The 23,187-nt window shown below is 46.5% G+C and overlaps 3 protein-coding genes across 21 annotated transcripts in view; 1 reads left to right on the top strand and 2 right to left on the bottom strand.

Annotated features, from left to right (window-relative positions):
* MAPKAPK5 (MAPK activated protein kinase 5) overlaps nt 1–2,194 on the bottom strand; it is a 56,888-nt gene extending 54,694 nt beyond the window's left edge. For 8 of the 12 annotated variants that reach the window (XM_055238719.2, XM_055238720.2, XM_063614493.1 and 5 more), the window contains exon 1: nt 1,393–1,522. In XM_055238719.2, coding sequence (XP_055094694.1) covers nt 1,393–1,428 — 36 coding nt within the window. In that variant the 5' untranslated portion in view covers nt 1,429–1,522. Of the gene's footprint in view, nt 1–1,392; nt 1,534–2,048 lie in introns of those variants that run through there. The other 4 variants (XM_063614492.1, XM_063614497.1, XM_063614499.1 and 1 more) reach the window with 4 other exon arrangements.
* LOC129460621 (putative uncharacterized protein encoded by MAPKAPK5-AS1) lies at nt 1,397–4,377 on the top strand. 6 transcript variants are annotated; one of them, XR_010114939.1, is made up of 3 exons: nt 2,120–2,824; nt 3,522–4,015; nt 4,144–4,377. XR_010114939.1 is itself a non-coding variant. In XM_055238734.2 (2 exons), exon 1 carries the CDS (start codon nt 1,397–1,399, stop codon nt 1,814–1,816), a length of 420 nt encoding a protein of 139 aa, XP_055094709.1. In that variant the 3' UTR covers nt 1,817–2,471; nt 4,144–4,377. The 6 variants fall into 6 exon arrangements, 1 of the variants encoding a protein (XP_055094709.1); XR_010114940.1 differs by having other exon boundaries at nt 2,125–2,471; nt 3,674–4,015; XR_010114938.1 differs by having other exon boundaries at nt 2,149–2,824; nt 3,674–4,015.
* A 17,418-nt stretch (nt 4,378–21,795) lies between these two features.
* ALDH2 (aldehyde dehydrogenase 2 family member) overlaps nt 21,796–23,187 on the bottom strand; it is a 38,787-nt gene continuing 37,395 nt past the window's right edge. For all 3 annotated transcript variants that reach the window (XM_055238717.2, XM_063614488.1, XM_055238718.2), the window contains one exon: nt 21,796–22,233. In XM_055238717.2, the coding sequence (XP_055094692.1) occupies nt 22,201–22,233 (33 nt within the window). In that variant the 3' untranslated portion in view covers nt 21,796–22,200. The remainder of the gene's footprint in view (nt 22,234–23,187) is intronic.

Here is a 23,187-nt window from a genome sequence, read left to right as displayed (position 1 = left end):
AACCCAGTAAAATAACTTCAGGTGGCATATCACGCCTTTGTGCCAATAAAACCCAAATCAAGGCTGGGCGCGGTGGCTCACGCCTGTAATCTCAGCACTTTGGGAGGCTGAGGCGGGTGAATCACGACGTCAGGAGATGGAGACCATCCTGGCTAACACAGTGAAACCCCACCTCTACTAAAAATACAAAAAAATTAGCTGGGTGTGGTAGCACGCGCCTGTAGTCCCAGCTACTCGAGAGGCTGAAGCAGGAGAATCGCTTGAACCTGGGAGGCGGAGGTTGCAGTGAGCCAACAGCGTGCCACTGCACTCCAGCCTGGACGACAAAGCCAGACTCCAACTCAAAAAAAAAAAAAAAAAAAAACCACCCAAAACAAAAGAAGGATATGTAAAGGCAGTCTTTTAGAATCTTTATTTTTATGATTTAAAACCCAGTCTTCCTTGGGCCAGGCACGGTGGCTCACGCCTGTAATCCCACCACTTTGGGAGGCCAAGGCGGGCGGATCACGAGGTCAGGAGATCGAGACCACGGTGAAACCCCGTCTCTACTAAAAATACAAAAAAATTAGCCGGGCGTGGTGGCGGGCGCCTGTAGTCCCAGCTACTCGGAGAGGCTGAGGCAGGAGAATGGCGTGAACCCGGGAGGCGGAGCTTGCAGTGAGCCGAGATCGCGCCATTGCATTCCAGCCTGGGCGACAGAGCGAGACTCTGTCTCAAAAACAAACAAACAAAAAAGTTAAAAACAGGTTTTAGAAAACTTATTTTATTTGTGTAATTTTCGAACACACATCTGCTTTTCTTTTGGTTTAAGTGCAGTTAAGTCACAGGAACTGTTAACTTTTCCTAAGTAAACTCAATGCTTCCTAGGAGAGAGAAGAGGAAAAAGAATAAGGGGAGAACACACAGAAAAGTGAGGACAACCTATTCCCCAAAGGACAGGTTTTGTGCGGCGAACCACCTTCTTCCAACTGCAGATTTCCAGAAGACTGATTTCAAACAAATCGGGAGGGATGGATAAATTCCAACTCTCCAAGTGCTGTAGACCATCCGGAAGCAAATGCTGGCGGCCCTTGGGGAGTGATTGAAACGTGTAGTAGTAGTAGGGCTCTCTTCGTCCCATTCATTGACACTTGATAGTGTCTCCAGGCCACTCATCTCCGTTCTAGCTGAGCACAAATCACACTCACCAGTGCAGCTGGAGAGAGGCGGACACACACCCACACCCATACCCTTGGCCCCAGGGCTGTAAAGCGCGATCCACGGAATCCGGGGGAGGCCGAAACCCGGTAGTCGATGGAACCTCTCACTGCAAAATCTCCCCGCTTTTTGAGGCTGGAGCCGAGAAGAACGCCACAGGACAACGCGGGGGAAGAGGGGACACCTCCCTCTTACCTTGATGGCTTTCTCCATGTCGCTCTCCTCCGACATACTCAGTGGGGCCCCCACAGCCGGGAGAGGCGGAGGCTGCTCAGCCGCCCTGTCCCCGCGCGGCCGAGGGAGCAAAGGGCTCGGCACTCGGGCCCTTGGGCCTCGTGGCGACGGGCAGCAGCCGCCCCTCGGGACCGGTGGGGATGAGGACCCCGGCGCCGGCTCTGCTTCGGCGGGCGGCTCTAGGCTGGCGGCAGCAGCAGCGGCGGAGGCGGCGGCCCCTGGGGACAAGTCTTTGTGCTGGGCCCCGCGCGGCCGCCTCCTAGCCTCATCCCCAGCTGGGGAGGCAGGCTCCCGGGGCAGGGCGAGGCGGGGAGGGCCTCGACCCGGGGCGCTGTGCAGGGGCCTCGCGGGGCCGCCGCTTAGACCTGGGCTCGCCAGGTCCTAAAGAGGAGCCTGCGCCTCCGCCTCCGCCACCTGCACCGCCGCGAAGCCGAAGCCGAAGCAGAGCTCGGCGCCGCTGCTCCCGCCGCCGCCTCAGCGCCACACATCGCCAGGACACCCGCGCCGGGCAGCCCCGCCGGCCGCCCTCACGCACGCGCTGTGCCCCGCGGGAGCTCCGAGTCGCCCCTCCTGCCGCCCAGCTTCGTGACTCCACGGCCCCACGCGCCCCTTGCTACCTTCCGCTGGGGTTTCCGAGCTGCCCCCGAGCCGCGCACCCGACTTGCAGGCGCCCGCCTGGGCCTCCCTAAGACGCGCCGCACACAGGACAGGCCACTGGGCCTTCCGCGGCGATGGCGCTGTTCTAGTGACGTCATAGGGCCGGACTCGCGTGAGTGCGCGTGCGTTGGGGCCTCAGCGTTTATCTCCACTCTGCGGAGATTCACACCTGGGAAATGCTCTTCTGAGAGGACCGGTGGAAGTCAACCCAGGAGAGAGAAGAGAGGACTGAAGCACCGAAAGGGTCCTGCCGTAAGGGAGCAGGATTGTGTAGAATATATAATAGCAGTAGCAGATCTGTTTACGGAGCATTAACCTTACGTGGAGTTATTTCCTGCATTTCCTCCTTTCATCTTTACAAGGTAGCCATTTGGCGTTGTGAGGTATGGATGTTCCCATCCCTAATTTGCAAAATAGGTAACTGAGGCTCAAGAGAGCTAGACTAGTTTGTGCACAGCCAAGAAGTGGTCAAGCTAAAATGGGATCCCAGGTTTGTGCTCCCTACTCTCCACCGATAACCTATCAAAGGGCTTTGCAAGAGCTTTTGACTAATCGCCTCTCAATGGTTCTTATTCACTTATTAATTGCACATCAGTATGTGCCAAATCTACTGGACATTGGAGAAACAGTAGGAACAACACATGGTACCGGCACATGGATCTTTCAGGAAAAGGAAGTAGGTAATAAACAGGAAAAAGCCCGAGTCTGATGCTAAGAACATAAACAGGATGCTGAGGTAAGAGAATAACTGGATGTGGGGACTGCTTCGTGTTAGATGATTAAGGAAGGAATCTCAGGAGTTAACATTTAAGCTGAGACCCCTGAGGAATGAGAAAGGGCTGGCTATTGGAAATCCAAGGAAAGATTTCTGGGCAGATGGGTAAAAATTTTAAGGTGGAAATAAGCTGAATATGTTCAAGGATCAGTTAGAAGGTCATTGTAGCTGGAGTAGATCGAGTAGGAGGACACTGATAAAGCATGAGGTTGGAGGCTGGGCGCGGTGGGTCACGCCTGTAATCCCAGCACTTCGGGAAGCCAAGGCGGGTGGATCACTTGAAGTCAGGGGTTCGAGACCGGCCTGGCCAACATGACGAAACCCCGTCTCTATTTCAAAAAAAAAAAAAAAAAGTATAAAAAGGATGAGGTTGGAGATGTGGGCAGGGGCTGCATCATATGTGGCCTTTGAGGTTCATAACCAGGACTTTGGATTTTATTCTAAGCTATTGTAAGGTTTTAAACTAAAGAGTGATGTGATCAAATTTGTTTTAAAAGATCATTCTGCTTTGTAGAGAATAGAATATAGGAAAGCAAGAATGGAAACAGAGCTATTAGGAGGCTATTGGAGAATAATGCAGATGAGAGATTATTACACTGTCTGAACTAAGGAGGTGTCAGTAAAGGTGTAGAGAAGATGGATTTTTTTTTTTAAACAGGGTCCCACTGGCTAGAGTGCAGTGGCGTGATCACAGCTCACTGCAACCTAGACCTCCTGGGCTCAGGCGATCCTCCCACCTCAGCATCCTGAGTAGCTGGGACTATAGGCGTATGCCACCACGCCTGGCTAACTTTTCATATTTTTTTGTAGAGATTGAGTTTCTCCACATTGCCCAGGCTGCTCTCCAACTCCTGAGCTCAAGTGATCGACCTCCCTTGGCCTCCCAAAGTACTGGGATTACAGGCGTGAGCCACCGTGCCTGGCTGAGAAGATGGATTTAAGACATGTTTTGGAGGTCACATTGTCAGGACTTCCTGAAGGATTAGATGTGGAAGGGAAGGATAAGAAACAGACCAAGGATAACTTTCAAATGTATGCCTAAGCAACTGGATGGATAATGATGCCACTGAGTGAGTGAAAAACTTGATGGAAGTGGAAGATCCAGTTCGTTTCTATCTAGGTTAATTTAAGACATACCGGAGCATAAGTCAAGTAAGTAATTGAATATTGGAGTGGAGACTTAGTTGTCTACCGAATTATTGTTTTCTTTGTTGGACATACACCTACACTGCATTCCTCAAAGTAAAATAAGTGTGGCTCTGTGCCTATGCTCTCCCCAGCGGAAAGTAAGCAGAAGAGGTGGGCAGTTTCCAGCCCTGGCCCATACAGACCTCCAACAGGTGCTCCCCCGTGCTCTTACTCCTTCTGCCAACTGGAAGCAGATGGTGACCAGGCTCTGGAGAAGGCAAGGCCTGAAGATGGGAGATTCCTGAGTGGAGGAGAACTGCCTTACTGACCTAAATATCCACTTAGTATTGTTATGTGAGAATAAATAAACTTGTGTTGACCTTTTACTTACTTTGAGTCTTTTGTTCTAGCAGTTTTGCCTATGCTACCTAATATGAATAATAGCAATGATCCGGTGGTGAGCTTTGGGAGAAAATTTTTAAATGACTTGAATTGACATCTGTAACAGGAAATATTCGTGCAAAAGTAATTGTGATTTTTGCCATTTAAAAGTAATGGCAAAAACTGCAATAATTTTTGCACTAACCTATAGAAGATGCCTTGGATTTATTCATTGATTTCATCCAGTAAGAATTTCTCTCTGCCAGGCTCTGTGTCTTGTAATAGAGATGCAGAGATGATGTCGTATAATAGAGACGCAGCGATGAAGAGACAAGGTCCCTGCCCTCAAGCAGCTTTTAGTCTAGCTGCTCATCTTACTGACTTATTTGCACATGCTTTCCCACTACCTAGAAACTCACACTTCTCTCCTAACACACACACATACACACACACAGCCTAGTTTCTACTCATTCTTCAACTTTATTCTTCTTTGAGGCGGAGGCTCACTGTGTCCCCCAGGCTGGAGTGCAGTGGTGCGATCTCGGCTCACTGCAACCTCCGCCTCCTGAGTTCAAGTGATTCTTCTGCCTCAGCCTCCCGAGTAGCTGGGATTACAGGCACCTGCCACCACGCCCAGCTAATTTTTGTATTTTTAGTAGAGACAGGGTTTCACCGTGTTGGCCAGGCTGGTCTCGAACTCCTGACCTTAGGTGATCCGCCCACCTCAGCCTCCCAAAGTGCTGGGATTACAGGCATGAGCCACCACACCTGGCCAATTCTTGATAATGTTTTTTCAGAAAGACATGCCTTGCTCATACCCTCCTTTCTTAATCTAAATCAGATGTTCCTATTATCCTGTAACTAAATAATCTCAACAAGGGAAAGAATCTTACTTGTCTTGTTGGTCATATGTCCCTAATACCCAGTCCATTGTAGGTACTTAATAAATTTATTTGTTGAAGGAATCAATGAATGGAGAAGGCAGAACCCTGAAGAAAGCGGTTTCTTGCAATGAAATTCCTCCATTTTTTGCTGGTGAAGCAGCCCTGGTTCACAGCCTCCAGTGATGCTCACCTCTTGGTATTTATGATCTTATGGAGTCCTCTTGCCCTGCATGTGGGCTGGATCAAGTGGTTTGCTTTCAGTGAACGGATGTCATGTTCAACATTAGGTAACAGAAACACTCTGGCTTCCACTGGGGCCCTCTGACTCTTTTTCTCATTTGCTCTTAGGGAAGCCAGCTCACTTGGTTCCTAAGGCTACTGTAACAAAGTATCACAAATTGGGTGGCTTAAAACAACGGAAGTTTATCCTCACAGCTCCAGATCTTAGAAGTCTGTAATGAATGTGTCAGCAGAGGCCGGGCACTGTGGCTCACTCCTGTACTCTCAGCACTTTGGGAGGCCTAAGCAGCCAGATCACTTGAGGTCAGGAGCTCGAGACCAGCCTGGCCAACATGGTGAAACCCCGTCTCTACTAAAAATAAAAAAAAAAAAATTAGCCAATCATGGTGGCGGGCACCTGTAATCCCAGCTACTCTGGAGGCTGAGCCAGGACAATCACCTGAACCCGGGAGGCAGAGAGGTTGCAGTGAACTGAGATTGCACCTGTGCACTCCAGTCTGGGTAACAGAGCGAGACTCTATCTCAAAAAACAAAACAAAACAAAACAAAAAAGTGGTGGGGCACAGTGGCTCATTCCTGTAATCCCAGCACTTTGGGAGGCCAAGGTGGGCAGATCATGAGGTCAGGAGATCGAGACTGCCTCAGCTAACACGGTGAAACCCCATCTCTACTAAAAATACAAAAAAATAGCCAGGTGTAGTGGCGGGCTCCTGTAGTCCCAGCTACTCGAGAGGCTGAGGCAGGAGAATGGCGTGAACCCAAGAGGCACAGCTTGAAGTGAGTCAAGATCACGCCACTGCACTCCAGCCTAGGCGACAGTGTGAGACTCTGTCTCAAAAAAAAAAAAAAAAAAAAAAAAAAAAAAAATGCCAACAAAGCCATGCTCCCTCTGAAGGCTACAGGGAAAACTCCTTCCTTCTGGTGGCTCCAGACAGTCCTTGGCATTCTTTGGCTGTATCACTCCAGGCTCTTCCTCTGTCTTCACATGGCCTTCCCTGTGTGTCTCTCTGTGTCCTCTCCTCTTATTAAAACAGTCGTTGGATTTAGGGCCCAACATCATCCAGCACGATCTCATCTTAATTACATCTGCAAAGACCCTATTTCCAAATAAGGTCACATTCTGAGCTTCTGTGCAAACATGAATTTTGGGGCAATATACTATTCAGTCCATTACAGACATGGCGAGGAACTAACATCTCTTACCAGCTGCCAGTGAGTACCTAAGGACTACCAACACATACATGAGCTTAGAAAGGATACTCACCAAATTGAGCCTTTAGCTGACAGCATCCCCAGCCCACAACTTGATTGTGGCCCTGTGAGAGACTATGCCAGGCGCATCCAGCCAAGCCATACCCAAACTCTCGACCCACAGAAACAGATTTTTTAATGTTTTGAAGTACTAAATTTGGCCGGGCACAGTGGTTCACGCCTGTAATCCCAGCACTTTGGGAGGCCGAGGTGGGTGGATCACTTGAGGCCAGGAGTTCAAGACCAGACTGACCAATATGGTGAAACCCCGTCTCTACTAAAAGTACAAAAATTAGCCGGGCGTGATGGCGCCTGCCTGTAATCCCAGCTACTCAGGAGGTTGAGGCAGGAGAATCGCTTGAACCCGGGAAGCAGAGGTTGCAGTGAGCCAAGATCACACCACTGCACTCCAGTCTGGGCGACAGAGCAAGACTGTCTCCAAAAAATTTTTAAAAATTAAAAATAAATAAGGCTGGGCACGGTGGCTCATGCCTGTAATCCCAGCACTTTGGCAGGCTGAGGCGGGCGGATCACTTGAGGTTGGGAGTTTGAGATCAGCTTGACCAACGTGGAGAAACCCTGACTCCACTAAAAATACAAAAATTAACCGAGTGTGGTGGCACGCACCTATCATCAAAATAAATAAATAAATAAGCAGATTCTGATTCCTTAGGTGTGGGGTGGGGCCTGAGATTCTGCATTGCTAAGAAGCTGCCCAGTGATGTAGATGCTGTTGCTCGGTCCAGGACCATACTTTGAGGAGCGGATGTCAACACCTCCATGGTGCCTGTCACTCAACAGCCCCTACTTATAGGATAGGCCTTGCTTCATGTGGGTGCCATGTGACCCCATCCCCTGGCCATAGCTGAATGGCTTAGGAATGGCCATCTGACCCAAGTTGGGCCCTTCAGAGGCTCCTGGGAAGTGAAACTGGAACATTATGCCAATTGTGGGTGGCTGTGGACACAGAGAAGTCGTTTTGTCCCAGGCTGAGGCAGTCCTTGTCTGCCTCAGGAAATGGAAGCGGTGAGGCTGTGGAGAGGCCAGAAGGAGCAGCCTCCCAGCTCAGAGAGACTCAGCCCTGCCTCCCATTCCTCACTGCACTAACTGTCCCTTGTCCTTCCCAGGTGTACCCCTATTGCCTGATGGTTGTGTTACCAGTGGAGGGTGTCCAGGTTCTTGGTGTCTTGAACAAAAAATTGGACAAAACTCACAAAGCAAGGAAAGAAATGAAGAAAATTATTGAAAATGAACGTATACCCCACAGTGTGGTAGCAGGCTGAGCATAGGGGCTCAAGGGCCCCATTACAGAATGTTTTGGGGTTTAAATATGCTGTAGAAGTTTCCATCAGTTCCTTGGTGTATGTCCTACGTAAATGAAGAGGATGAAGTAAAGCTATAAAGTCATTTACTTGGTGTAACGCCATATGTAAATAAAGAGGAAGAAGTAAAGTTACAAGGTCATTTACTCAGTGTACGCCCTATGTAAAAGAAGAGAATGAGGTAAAGTTACGAAGTCATTTACTTGGTGTACGCCCTATGTAAATGGGGAGGATATTTCCTGTCATAGCTGAAGTGTGAATTGGGCTTATGTTCCCTGCCTCCAGACCCTATTTTCGTGGCTCAGTTGGAGTGATGTCTCATCCTTCTGAATGCTGCCGAGCTGTCACCGGTTTTTCTCAGGCCATCTTCATTGGTTGAAGTTCACAACAACAGTGCTCTTCTCTAACTTCACACACTTGGCCGATTGTGTTCTTGGATTAAGTTCTTAGTCGTGAATGCCTGCCAGGAAGGTTGTGCCTTCTGGGCACCTTGGCTCACACCTGTAATCTCGGCACTCTGGAAGGCCAGGAGTTCAAGACCAGCCTGAGCAACATAGCAAGACTTTACCTCAATAAAATAAATAAAAAGATTGGGCATGGTGGCTCACGCCTGTAATCCCAGCACTTTGGGAGGCTGAGGCGGGTGGATCACCTGAGGTCAGGAGTTTGAGACCAGCCTGGCCAACATGGAGAAACCCCATCTCTACTAAAAATACAAAAATTAGCTGGGCATGGTGGTGTATGCCTGTAGTCCCAGCTACTCAGGAGACTGAGGCAGGAGAATTGTTTGAAACTGGGAGGCAGAGGTTGCAATGAGCCGAGACTGTGCAAGTGCAGTCCAGCTGGGGCAACAAGGGAAAATCCATCTCAAAAAAAAAAAAAAAAAAGAAATAATAACAAAATTTAAAAATAATACTAATATAAATGATAATAATAAAGGTTGTATCACATTATGTTTTCCTAGTAGTATGAGGGCATGCCCTGGTTTCTGACCTGTTTCTGTTCCTCAAATATAGCAAAACTGGACAGTCTGTGAATGGAAAGTTCTAGCATCTGCTGACCTGACTCAGCTCAAATCCTTCAGACCTGAGCTGGAAGGGGCCCAGAGGTCTCCAAGGCCAGCCTCACCTCAGGTGCAGCATCCATGCTGGGGCTCTGTGGGCCAGCTGGAGCACTCAGTGGTTGCTAACTGGCTCCTGTCTCCTCTTTCAGAGCTCACAGAATAAATATCATCCCTCTCCTGGGACAGCTTTTTAGGTATCTCACGTGGTGGTCATTTCCTTAAAAATTTTGTTATTCTGAGAAACAATGCATAACATAAAATGTACCAGCCTAACCATTTCTTTTTTCTTTGAGATGGAGTCTCGCTCTGTCACCTAGGCTGGCATGCAATGGTGCAATCTCGGCTCACTGCAACCTCCGCCTCCTGAGCGATTCTCCTGCCTCAGCCTCCCGAATAGCTGGGATTACAGGCACCCACCACCATGCTGGAGTAATTTTTTGTATTTTTAGTAGAGATGGGGTTTCACCATGTTGACCAGGCTGGTCTCAAACTCCTGACCTCAGATGATCCACCCGCCTCTGCCTCCCAAAGTACTGGGATTACAGGCATAAGCCACTGTGCCCAGCTTCATCCTAACGATTTCTAAGAGTACAATTCAGTAACGTTAAGTATATCCACACTGTTGTGCAGCCAGTCTCAAGAACTTTTTCATGTTGCAAAACTGAAACTCTATACCCACTGAACAACAGCTCCACATGGTAGCCTTGTGAAGCTGCTGAGGAGGCATGATTCCAAAGAATTTTAATATCTCATTTTGCAATGATTATTCTCACTTTACAGCTGAGAAAAAAAGACTGTGTGTTAGTCTGTTTTGCATTGCTATAAAAGAATACCTGAAGCTGAGTAACTTTTTTTTTTTTTGAGACAGGGTCTGGCTCTGTTGCCTAGGCTGGAGTGCAGTGGCACGATCTTGGCCCACTGCAACCTCTGCCTCCTGGGTTCAAGCAATTCTTGTGCCTCAGCCTCCTGGTAGCTGAGATTACAGGCATGCCCTACCACGCCTGGCTAATTTTTGTATTTTTATTAGAGATGGGGTTACACCATGTTGGTCAGGCTGGTCTTGAACTCTTGACCTCAGTAATCCACCTACCTCGGCCTCCCAAAGTGCTGGGATTATAGGCATGAGCCACCATGCCCAGCTGTGAAGCTGAGTAATTTATAAAGAAACAAGATTGATTTAGCTCATGGTTCTGCAGGCTGTACAAGCACAGCACTAGCATCTGTTCTGCTTCCAGTGAAGCCTCAGGAAGCTTAGAAATCCTGTCAGAAGGCAAAGGGGGAGCTGGCATATCCCATGGCAGGAGGGAGCAAGAGAGATGCCAGGCTCCTTTTCATAGAGAGCTGAATGCCCGTGGGTCATGACCAACTCAGCATTCCACTGAGGCTATATGATCAAACAGCAAACGGTTTATCATGAATGCAGAATGTGGGCAAACTTGCTTCTGCTCCAGCCGCCAGAAGGTTTGCTGAGGGCAATCACTCCATGGCACTGTGCACCTTGAGGTTATCTACTGGGACATCTAGAGCCTACTGTTCAAAGAATGCAGTCTTGCAAGCCTGCTGTAAATCAAGCTGCTGACAGACAACCACCCGCCCTTCTCCCTATCTCCTTTACCCAATAAATACGAAGGGCTCTAAAGCTCAGGGCCCTTGTTCACTAGAAGCAAGGAGCCCCCTGACCCCTTCTTCCAAAGCTTTTTTGTCTTTATCTTTATTCTCACATTCGTCCCCCTTTGTTCAGTCCACCAAGGTCCGTTCACGCATCAAAGTGACACCCCAGAACAGGGACTCCGAGGACATGAATGAAGAAGTTCTGCTGGAGCACAGAAGCTGAAATTGACAAGACAAATGGGGACCCTGGGATGAGTCCACTGGCAGCAGATATAAGGTCAGTGCCCTAAAGAGGTACTGGGAGCAATATAAGGTCAGTGCTCTCTTAAAGAAGTACTGGGAATGGGAAGTTTTCTGAATCAGGTAACATGGGGCAGAATTTGTCTGTTGAAAAAAAAACATGCAGTTGCTTAAAGTTTTGTTGAAACAATCTGGTTCTCAGGTTAATTCTCAGACATTAACTAAGATGCTGCAGGAGGTTATTATGCATAACCCATGGTTTCCACAGGCAGGCACTCTTGATGTAGAAAATTGGCACAGAGCAGGAGAAGGATTAAAACAGGCTCATCAAAAAGGTCTTAAAGTCGATTCTTCTGCTTTCTCCACTAGGAGTTTAGTTTGTACTGTCCTTCTGCCATTATCTCCTTCTTATTCTGCTGGACAGCAGGAGTCATGTTCTGAGTCTAAAAATCTGAAAGAATCTGTTGTCCCACCCACAGCACCAATTGAAAATAAAAAACAGGAGAGGGAGGATAAAAATTGGCCTATACCGCCCCCTCCAGTTGCAGAAACATCTGTACCTCCTCCTTCAGTAGCAGAAATAGAGACCTCAATACAAAGAATTTTACGCTCTGCTGCCTTGCACTTTTCCTATTTCCATAAGGCCTGATCCAAACAATCCACAGCAGTTTATTCATGAACACACCCCACTAGAGTTTACGTTGTTGAAGGAATTAAAAACTAGTGTAATTAATAATGGGGTACAGAGCCCATTCACCTTAGGATTGCTAGAATCTGTATTTGGTGCTATGCACCTTCTACCCTTTGATGTAAAACATTTGGCTTGCACTTGTTTGTCTGCTACTGCATACCTGACTTGGAATTTAAATTGGCAAGAAATGTGTGCAGACCAGGCTAGACAGAATCATGCTCCTGGACACGGAAACATTACAGAGAGTATGCTGTTAGGTAATGTCCCTTATTCAGACCTGGAATGTCAAATGGCACTCCCAGATGTTGCTTATCAGCAGTGTGCACAGGCTGCTAAACACACCTGGGCCACAATTCCAGAAGAGGGAGTCCCAGTACAATCGTTTTTACATCTCATGCAAGGGTCACAGGAGCCTTGCAAGATTACAAGAGGCAGTGAAGCATCAAATTCCTCATACCGCTGCCACAGAAATGCTAACTTTAGCTTTTGAGAATGCAAACGTGGATTGTAAACGTGCACTGGCACCTGTGAGGTGTACAAAACTTGGGAAATTTTCTCAGAACTTGTCAGGATGTAGGAACTGAGCTTCATTGCTCTGCAATTTTAGCTCAAGCAACGGCTAATTTAGTAGTTGACAAATCTAAAAGGAGCCAAGGGTCAAACCCTAAAGTGAGAAAATGTTATAATTGTGGAAAAACTGGACATTTAAAAAAGGAATGCTGCCTGATCTCAGGGCAGAAAGGACCTTATAATGCAGTGCCCCCCACCCCACCTGGCCCAGAGGAAAAAAGCCAGGACTCTGTCCTTGCTGTAACAAAGGAAATCACTGGGCTATTCAATGCTGCTCAAAATTTCATCAAAACCGCACCCACCTATCAGGAAACGAGAAGGGGACCTGGACCTGGGCCCCTCAAACAATGAGGGCATTCCCAGTTCAGACCACAACCCCACTTCAGGGGTGGGTCCCAGGAGGAACATTGATTCCCTCACCCCAGGAACACCAGGAAGTGCAGGATTAGATTTTCCAGTCAGAGAAAGAATTACATTAGTTGGTGGAGACAAACCTATCAAAGTTCCCACTGGCATATGGGGACCTTTACCAGCAGGATACATGGGACTAATTTTAGGCAAAAGCTGCCTTAACTTGCAAGGCATTACTGTAGTCCCAGGAGTAGTTGACTCTGATTATGAAGGAGAAATTCAAGTAGTTTTAATGTCACAAGATCTTTGGGTTTTTGAACCGGGAGAATATATTGCTCAATTATTGCTTATTCCCTGCAAATTACACCCTTCTCCGTGAAAGGAGAAACGAGGAAATAAAGGGTTTGGGAGCACAACCACATGAGAAATCTATGTATCACAACCTATAGCTTCTAATAGACCCAGCTGTGTAGTACAAAGTAAAGGAAAGAAATTGTATGGGCTTATGGACACAGGAGCTGATGTGTCAGTAATATCCAGTAACGACTGGCCCCCAGCATGCCCTCTCAGACTAACCTCCACATCCCTAGTGGGAGCAGGAGCAGCTAAAAGTGTTCAACAGAGTGCTGAGATTTTACCTTGTCTTGGTCTGGATGGACAATCTTGTACTTTCCAGCCTTATGTTGCAAATATAGCTATCAATTTATGGAGTCAAGACTTACTTACAGCATGGGATATGAGACTTACAAATGAAAACTTTGATAACCCAGGATTTAAAATGTTGAAGGACATGGGATATCAGAGTGGAAAAGGTTTAGAGAAATTCCTACAAGGAAACCCTAACCCGATATCTATAACTGGAAAAACAGAAAAGGGCTAGGATGTCAGGATTTCTGATGCGGATCATTGATATTTCTCCTCGACCCACTGCCTTACCATTAGAATGGCTTTGTGACAAACCTATATGGGTGGATTAATGGCCCCTAACACAGGAGAAGCTAGATCAACTTCATCTGTTGGTAAAAGAACAATTGAATGCAGGACATAGAGAGAAGTCAGCCCCTGAAATTCACCGGTATTTGTTATTCCAAAAAAGTCCGGAAGATGGTGACTACTGCATGATTTGAGAGTTATTAATGCACAAATTAAACCGATGGGTGCCTTACAGCAAGGTTTACCTTCCCCAGCAGCCATTCCAAGAGACTGGCCTCTTGTAGTAATAGATCTTAAGGACTGTTTCTTTACTATACCATTACGTGAGAAGGATAAGCCTCGATTTGCCTTCTCTCTGTCTTCTATTAATCATAGAGAACCTGTTTCTCACTATCAATGGAAAGTTTTACCTCAAGGCATGCTTAACAGTCCTACATTATGTCAGCATTTTGTGGGAAGAGCATTAAAGGAGCCTTGAAATATGTTTCCCACTGTGTATATCATTCACTTTATGGATGATATTCTTTTGGCCGCTCCTACAGATCAAATTTTACATCAGTTATTCAGAGAAACAAAACAGGCTTTAATTAAATGGAATCTCAAAATTGCTCCAGAGAAAGTGCAAACAACTTCCCCATACCAATACTTAGGAACTATTGTTACAGAGGGGAGTGTACTGTTGCGGGAAGTCAGGGACCCTAAACAGAGGGACCGGCTGACGCCATGGCAGAAGAACGTGGATTGTGAAGATTTTATGGACATTTATTAGTTCCCCAAATTAATACTTTTGTAATTTCTTATGCCTGCCTTTACTGCAATCTCTAAACATAAATTGTAAAGATTTCATGGACACTTATCACTTCCCCAGTCAATACCCTTGTGCTTTCCTATGCCTGTCTTTACTTTAATCTCTTAATCCTGTCAGCTGAGGAGGATGTATGTCGCTTCAGGACAATGTGATAATTGCGTTAACTGCACAAATTGTACAGCACATGTGTTTGAGCAATATGAAATGTGGGCACCTTGAAAAAAGAACAGAATAACAGCAATTGTTCAGGGAACAAGAGAGATAACCTTAAACTCTGACTGCCAGTGAGCTGGGCAGAACAGAGCCATATTTCTCTTCTTTCAAAAGCAAATGGGAGAAATATTGCTGAATTCTTTTTCTCAGCATGGACCATCCCTGAGAAAGAGAATACGTGCCTGGAGGTATAGGCTTATAAACAGCTCCCCCAGGTGCACCTGTCTCTTATGGTTGAGGCTGCAGAGATGAAATAGACTCCAGTCTCCCATAGTGCTCCCAGGCTTATTAGGAAGAGGAAATTCCCGCCTAATAAATTTTGGTCAGACCGGTTGATCTCAAAATGCTGTCCCCTGATAAGATGTTATCAATGACAATGGTGCCTGAAACTTCATTAACAATTTTAATTTTGCCTGGTCCTGTAGTCCTGTGATCTCACCCTGCCTCCACTTGCCTTGTAATATTCTATTACCCTGTTAAGTACCTGATGTCTGTGACCCACACCTATTCGCATACTCCCTCCCCTTTTGAAACTCCCTAATAAAAACTTGCTGGTTTTTGCGGCTTGTGGGGCATCACGGAACCTACCGACATGTGATGTCTCCCCCGGACACCCAGCTTTAAAATTTCTCTCTTTTGTACTCTGTCCCTTTATTTCTCAAGCTGGCCGACGCTTAGGAAAAATAGAAAAGAACCTACGTGAATATCGGGGCAGGTTCCCCGATAGTGTCCGGCCTCAGAAAGTAGTTCTCCATAAATGCAGGTTACAAATGCAGGTTACAGACTTTAAATGATTTTCAATAATTATTAGGAGATATTAATTGGCTGTGATCAATGCTAGTTATTGCAACTTATCAACTTACACATCTTTATCAAACCCTGCAAGGAGATTCTTCCTTAAATTCCCCGCAGCAATTGACCAAAGAGGCAGAAGTGGAGTTACAACTTGTAGAGCAGATGCTACAGCAATGATATGCCTCACGGCTAGAGCCACAAAAACCTTTGCATTTGTTTGTTCTTCCTATCCCTCACTCTCCAAAAGGACGTTTAGGCCACTGCTTGACAAATCTGTAACAGTAATAGAATGGCTCTTTCTACCTAATCAGTCAAAACTTTGCAAGTCTATCTTTCTTTAATTACACAAATTGTGACTATGGGCAGGCATAGGTCAAAGATACTTACGGGATATGATCCAGGTAAAATTATTGTTCCTTTAGACTCTCAGCAACAGTCCGCAGCTTGGGAAATGTCAACGGCCTGGCAAATCACTTTTGCAGACTTTGTGGGTGCAACAGACAACCACTATCCCTCAGACAAAATTTTGCAGTTTTATAAAGTTCATTCTTTCATTCTTCCTGTGATTACTCATCACAAGCCTATTTCAGGTGGCCAGACTTGTTTTACTGATGGCTCTTCTAAAGCTCATGCAGCTATTTATGGACCTAAATATACTCAAACAATAATGACCTCTGGGGCTTCAGCTCAGCGCTCAGAGTTAATTGCAGTCATTCAGGTTTTACGGCTCACAGCTGCAGATCCTATCAACATTGTCTGTGATTCAACTTACGTTGTAAATGTAGCCAGTTGCATAGAAACTGCTACAATTAAAAATACACTAGACCCAGTACTGCTTAATTTGTTTCTAAGACTTCAACAAACTATTGGCTCTCCTTCATCTCCTTTTCATATTTCTCATATTCGCTCTCACACACAACTTCCTGGACCACTATCTCTAGGTAATGATAGAGCAGATAAACTGATTAGTTCTGTGTTTCAGCAAGCTCAAGCCTCTGCACCAAAGTACTTCTGCCCTACTCGCATGTTCCATTTGTCTCGCAGCCAAGCTAGGGCTATAATACAAGCCTGTCCTACTTCCCAGCATGTCCCTGGAGTCACACCTGTAGAAGGTTGTAACCCACAAGGTTTGGCTCCAAATGAAATCTGGCAAATGGATGTTACACATGTAGCAGCCTTTAGTAAACTTAGCTACGTTCACTGACTATAGACACTTATTCTCATATGCTGCATGCTACATGCCAAACAGGTGAGACAGCTGGTCATGTACGGCAACGTTGTCTGTCATCATTTGCTCATATGGGGATACCTGAACAATTAAAAACTGACAGTGGACCCGCTTATACTAGTCATGCTTTTCAAAATTCTTACAGCTTTGAGCTATAACCCATAAAAAAGGAATCCTTGTAATCCTAGAGGACAAGGAATTATAGAGGGGGCACATCAAACATTACAACACGTGTTGAAAAAACAGAAAGGGGCCGGGTGCGGTGGCTCACGCCTGTAATCCCAGCACTTTGGGAGGCCAAGGTGGGCAGATCACGAGGTCAAGAGATCGAGACCATCTGGCCAACATGGTGAAACCCCGTCTCTACTAAAAATACAAAAATTAGCTGGGCGTGGTGATGCGCACCTATAGTCCCAGCTACTTGGGAGGCTGAGGCAGGAGAATCACTTGAACCCGGGAGACGGAGGTTGCAGTGAGCCAAGATCGCGCCATTGCACTCCAGCCTGGTGACAGAGCAAGACTCCGTCTCAAAAAAAAAAAAAAAAAAGGAAAAACAGAAAGGAGGGATAGGAGACCAGTTACCACCTCAAACAAAACTACACTTAGCCTTATTTACTTTAAATTTTTTGACTCCTGGTACAGATGGTAAGACTCCAGCAGAAAGACATTGGCAAGTGCTAGAGGAAAAGAGGAACATTTATCCGAAAGTGTTATTGAAATCCCCAGGAAAAAAGACAATGGAAAGGTCTGGTGGATTTACTGACATGGGGATGAGAGTATGCTTGTGTTTTTATGGGAGACGGACAAGCCGTGTGGGTGCCCTCAAGGTGCATGTGACCATGGAACGGGAGACTAGAGGAACCCAGGGTGGCCAACTATGGGCCTGGTCCCTCTGGTACGAGCCATGAGCCAGCTGAGCCTGAGTGCAAAGATGGAGAGAAGGCTGACTGGAGTCATGACGACATCAACCCCCATAACCTGGGGGCAACTCAAGAATACCACTCAGGAAGCTGAGAAAGTACTGGAGCATCAGAGCCAGGCAAAAACTCCTGATTCCATGTTCTTGGCCATGTTAGCCATAATGTCCTGTGTGGTATGTTTTCCCTATGCAGAGGCAAAAACATTTTGGGCATATGTTCCCAATCCCCCAGTAGTACAACCTATACTTTGGAGTGACACTCCTCCTGAGATTTGTCATGATCAGGGAGTGTGGGCTTCAGGACCCCTAACTCCCCCTGACATAGAACAGTTAGACTCTCAGAACAATGTCATTAATTATACCCCCCACTAGAAGGACTCCCCTTGTGTATCACTACAAAGACATCACTTAACTATAGCTGTCTTATAATTCAAGCTCAAGAATGGTTGAGTCATTATGGAAAAGTCATGTGCCTATTAAGTCTTGGTTCTATTAATGTAGCTGGTGTGCTAACCAACCATTCCCAGCCCAATCACCCTAATTGTGCTGACTATATGGAATGGATTCCCTTCGATAGTTACTACCCCCCTCCATGGACCCAATGTCTTGGCCCACTGACTAGAAAACAATCTATGTTAACTGGAGACATTGTGGGTTGGGGACCTAAAGGTCAACTATATGGAAAACATGAAAATCAGAAATCATGGCACAAACTTCGCTGGCATTGGTGGCAAGCTTTTAATGCTTCTTCTTTATACCACACTGGGATCCAATCCCAGTCTGCCACCCAGATTGCTTAGCATGGAGCAGGATTTAGCCCGCCTCTTCCTCAGTGGCATTATCTAGGGAGGAAAGGACCAATCCAAGAGACGTTATAGAAGGCAGCACTCCCATTTATGAATGGCAGCATCTGGGATGGGATACTATCCAGTGATAGCAATAGTAAGCAACACAGTCTTAATGTTACATTTGTAAAGAATATCACCACTCAATTTATGGTTTGTCTTTCTAATCCTTATGTCTTTTTGGCAGCTAAGAAGGACCAGCTCCAGGTAAACAATACCCAATTGACCTGTAAATCTTGCCAGTTATATCACTGCATTAATCATAGCACATTGCAAACACATAATGTCTCTACTTTGATAATTTTGGGTAGCATCCCTGGGCTATGGATTCCTATTAATCTGTCCCAGCCTTGGGCTACCACCCCTGCTTTGCACTTCATGAAACAGCTTCTAACTCAACTTACTCATTGTGTCCATAGAGCCTTAGGCATGATAATTTTTGCTATTGTTTCCTTGGTCACATTAATAACTTCTGTTGTGATGTCCTCTGTAGTTGCATAGTTCTACTCAAACACGAGCATTCACAGCAGCACTATTCACGACAGCTCAAAGGTGGAATCAACCCAAGTATCCATCAATAGATGAATGGACAGACAAAATGTGACATATCCATGCAGTGGAATATTATTTAGCCATAAAAAAGAAGGAAGTGCTGATGCATGTTGCGATGTGGATGAACCTTGCGTGTTCTAATGTGTCTAGGATGTCAAAATCAACATGATAGACATTTCTTCATAGCTAGTATTTCCTTTCTTTTTTTTTTTTTTTTTTTTTTTTTTTGAGACGGAGTCTTGCTCTGTCGCCCAGGCTGGAGTGCAGTGGCGCAGTCTCGGCTCACTGCAAGCTCCGCCTCCCGGGTTCACGCCATTCTCCTGCCTCAGCCTCTCCGAGTAGCTGGGACTACAGGCACCCGCCACCACGCCTGGCTAATGTTTTTGTATTTTTATTAGAGACGGGGTTTCACCGTGGTCTCGATCTCCTGACCTCGTGATCCGCCCGCCTCGGCCTCCCAAAGTGCTGGGATTACAAGCGTGAGCCACCGCGCCCGGCCTAGTATTTCCTTTCTTATCTGTTGGTTAAAAGAGCCAATTCTCTCACAGTTACAGTGAGTACAGCAGGAAAGAAATATTACATTTCTCTACTTTTTCCAATTCACCACTACCAAGGTTCTTTGCAGTATTCTTTTCTTGTTTTTTGTGTTTTTTTCAGAGATGGGGTCCCACTCTGGGCTGGAGTGAAGTAGCGCAATCACAGCTCACTGCAGCCTTGACCTCCTGGGCTCAAGTGATCCTCCCACCTCAGCCTCCAGAGTAGCTGGGACCACAGGCACACATCACCACGCCCGGCTAATTTTTGTATTTTTTTGTAGAGATGGGGTTTCACCATATTGGCCAGGCTGATCTTGAACTTGTGGGCTGAAGCAAATCACCCACCTCAGCTTCGCAAAGTGCTGGGATTACGGGCATGAGCCACAGTGCCTGGGCCTAAAATACTCTTAAATGATGCACTCTCCATACATAGAAAATCTTCCTAGAAGTAATATCATCCTATATAATGAGATGAGGGTTAAGCTGGTGATAAAGTTAGGCATAAGTAGGGCATCTCCCTAAATCCTGAGTAAAGAGGAGTTTGCTGTAGTTTGGGGAGTATATTGAAAATGCGTTGTTGGCCAGGCACGGTGGCTCACACTCGTAATCCCAGTACTCTGGGAGGCAGAAGTGGGTGGATTACCTGAGGTCAGGCCTTCAACACCAGCCTGGCCAACATGGCAAAACCCCGTCTCTACTAAAAACACAAAAATTAGCCAGGCATGGTGGCACACACCTGTAATCCCAGCTACTCAGGAGGCTGAGGCAGGAGAATTGCTCCAACCCAGGAGGCAGAGGTTGCAGTGAGCCAAGATCACATCACTGCACTCCAGCTGGGGCGACAGACTGAGACTCAGTCTCAAAAAAAAAAAAAAAAAAAAGAAAATACGTTGTCAAGACTGTCAACTGTCAAATCACAGAGTGGTGTTTCACATGATGGTAGAGACTGCTGATTGCCCTCTAGAACCCAGCTTCCATTTCTTCTTCTTCTTATTTATTTATATTTTGAGACGGAGTTTCGCTCGTTGCCCAGGCTGGAGTGCAATGGAGTAATCTTGGCTCACTGCAACCTCCGCCTCCCAGGTTCAAGCGATTCTCCTGCCTCAGCCTCCTGAGTAGCTGGGATTACAGGCATGAGCCACCATGCCCGGCTAGTTTTTTTTTTGTATTTTCAGTAGAGATGGGGTTTCTCCGTTGGTCAGGCTGGTCTCGAACTCCCAACCTCAGGTGACCCACCTGCCTTGGCCTCCCAAAGTGCTGGAATTACAGGCGTGAGCCACTGTGCCCGGCCTTTGCCAGGTATCTTGACTAGAGGAAGATAGTGTTCGGGGTGGTAGACTCAAGAGGTCTGGTTACTGAAGATACAGATCTCACTTAAGGTGAGTAAATTGACATCTGGTTTCCAAATCAATCTATTATGAAATTGGCTAATGTCACTTTTATTTGGCCTGATCACGTTTTTACTGAGAACTGAACTGGGCACAGTGGCTCACACCTGTAATCCCAGCACCTTAGGAGGCTGAGGCGGGAGGATCACTTGAGTCCAGGAGTTTGAAAACAGCCTGGGCAACAAAACCCCACCTCCACAAAAAATACAAACATTAGCCCAGGAAGCTGAGGCAGAAGGATCATTTGAGCCCAGGAGGTCAAGGCAGCAGTGAGCTATGATCGTGCCACTGCACTCCAGCCTGGATGACAGAGCAAGACCCTGTCTCAAAAAAAAAAAAAAAACACATTTGAGAACACTGGACATTCAGTATCTCTTTTCTGGCTTACTTCTCCCCTCTCTTGGACATCATGTTTAGGTTCTGTCTCTAGAGCACATCTCAGTGCCTGCTACAGGTAAACAGGCCAGAAGTTAAATGCATGAAACAAGTTAAATGCATGAAACATTCAAGCACATTCTTACTGTTGTAATTAAAATAAAAAAGTATATGCATGAAACAGAAGCTGTTTACCCACAGCAGAGGAGGGGCAGAAATCATATCCAGTGTGCCATATCATTGCTGCCTGCCAGCGTTTCCTTAGGCTATTTATCTACTTTTTTTGAGATGGAGTCTCGCTCTGACTCCCAGGCTGGAGTGCAGTGGCGTGATCTCCACTCACTGCAACCTCCACCTCCCAGGTTCAACCAATTTTCCTGCCTCAGCCTCCTAAGTAGCTGGGATTACAGGTGCCAGCCACCATGACTGCCTGATTTGCGTATTTTTAGTGAGAGACAGGGTTTCACTACATTGGCCAGGCTGGTCTCAAACTCCTGACCTCGAGTGATCCACCCGCCTCGGCTTCCCAAAGTGCTGGGATTACAGGCGTGAGCCACCACGCCCGCCTTCCTTTGGTTATTGAGATGGACAAAGAGTTACCCAGTAAGTTAAGAGTAGCTTGTTTTTAATGAATCTTAGCCCAGAATACAAAGCAGGGTGTAGCAGTTGCCTTGATGCTGATATAATTGTAAACAGTGGCTTTTTCTTCCCCTATAAACGCGAGTTACAGGAAGCGTTTCAGAGAGAGGATAAGACATTTGAATCTATTTTTTAAAAATCACCCTGAAAGCTAGCAGTATTGTTGTCATTTAAAAGGTTCCTCATATACTCTTACCCTCAGCCAATCCACCATGTTTATCAATTCAAATTCTAGAACTTTCTTGACCCAAGAGATTTTGTAGGAAGAATTTCTCTTTTCAGATATTCAGCACTCAAGGATCATTTTTCTTGGTTTTGTTGCTGATCTTGCTGAACTTTCCATCAATGGCTGAGGGAGGAAGCTTGCATGGTTCTTACGAGTTCTTCTGAGGCACTTTGACTGTGATCTGTAAGGGGGACAGAGAAGCCGTTAGATCTTCCTGCTTCCCTGTGATCTGTAGGCACCCTCAGCTAGGAGCTGACTGAGTGTTAGCAGAAAGGGCTTTTCCTTTTTTTTCCCCGGACTGGAGTACAGGGGTGCAATTACAGCTCACTATTGCCTTGACCTCCTGGCTCAAGCGATCCTCCCACCTCAGCCTCCCAAGTAGCTGGGACTACAGGCGTGCACCATAACACCCAGCTAACTTTTTGTATTTTTATTAGAGATGGGGTCTCACTATGTTGCCCAGGCTTGTCTCGAACTCCTGGGCTCAAGCATTCTGCCTGTCTGGGCCTCCCAAAATGCTGAGATTACAGGCGTGAGCCACCACACGTGGCCTGTAACTATGATTTTGATGAACAGTTATAGGCCAATGATGTCAGAATTTCTATTGCAAATCTGGGTCTTGCCCCTGGAGCTCCAAGCCCATCTCCCTAGATGTGTTCTCCACATCACCTCTTGGGTTTGGACAGGTACCCCAAACACAACCCTAAAGAGAACCACAGAACTTCATTCAGTGTTCCCTATCACAGGACTGGCATCACCACTCAACCCCTCCTTGGAAACCTGGGTGCCATCTTTGATTCCTAGTTTTGCTTTTCCTCTCTATATCCAGAGTCGCCAATTCTACTCCTGGCTTCCCGTCACATATACTCTCTTTTCTCCACCTGCACTGCACCACTCCAATCCAAACCACCATCTTTCTCCTTGGAACAGTCTCCTGACAGCTCTCTCATCCCTCCTCTTACTGGATGGTCCATTCTCCCTACGGCAAGCAGAGTGAGGTTTCTTAAATTTTTTTTTTTTTTTTTTTTTTTTGAGACAGTCTTACTCTGTTGCCCAGGCTGGAGTGCAGTGGCACAATCTCGGCTCACTGCAACCTCCGCCTCCCAGGTTCAAGCAATTCTCCTGTCTCAGCCTC

This window comes from Symphalangus syndactylus, chromosome 13 (assembly GCF_028878055.3).
Source record: "Symphalangus syndactylus isolate Jambi chromosome 13, NHGRI_mSymSyn1-v2.1_pri, whole genome shotgun sequence".
Lineage (NCBI taxonomy): Eukaryota > Metazoa > Chordata > Mammalia > Primates > Hylobatidae > Symphalangus > Symphalangus syndactylus.
This window is presented reverse-complemented; position numbering and strand designations above follow the sequence as displayed.

What these genes read in the sequence shown, in the direction of transcription:
- LOC129460621 (XM_055238734.2), top strand. Translation starts at nt 1,397, where the DNA reads ATGGCTTTCTCCATGTCGCTCTCCTCCGACATACTCAGTGGGGCCCCC.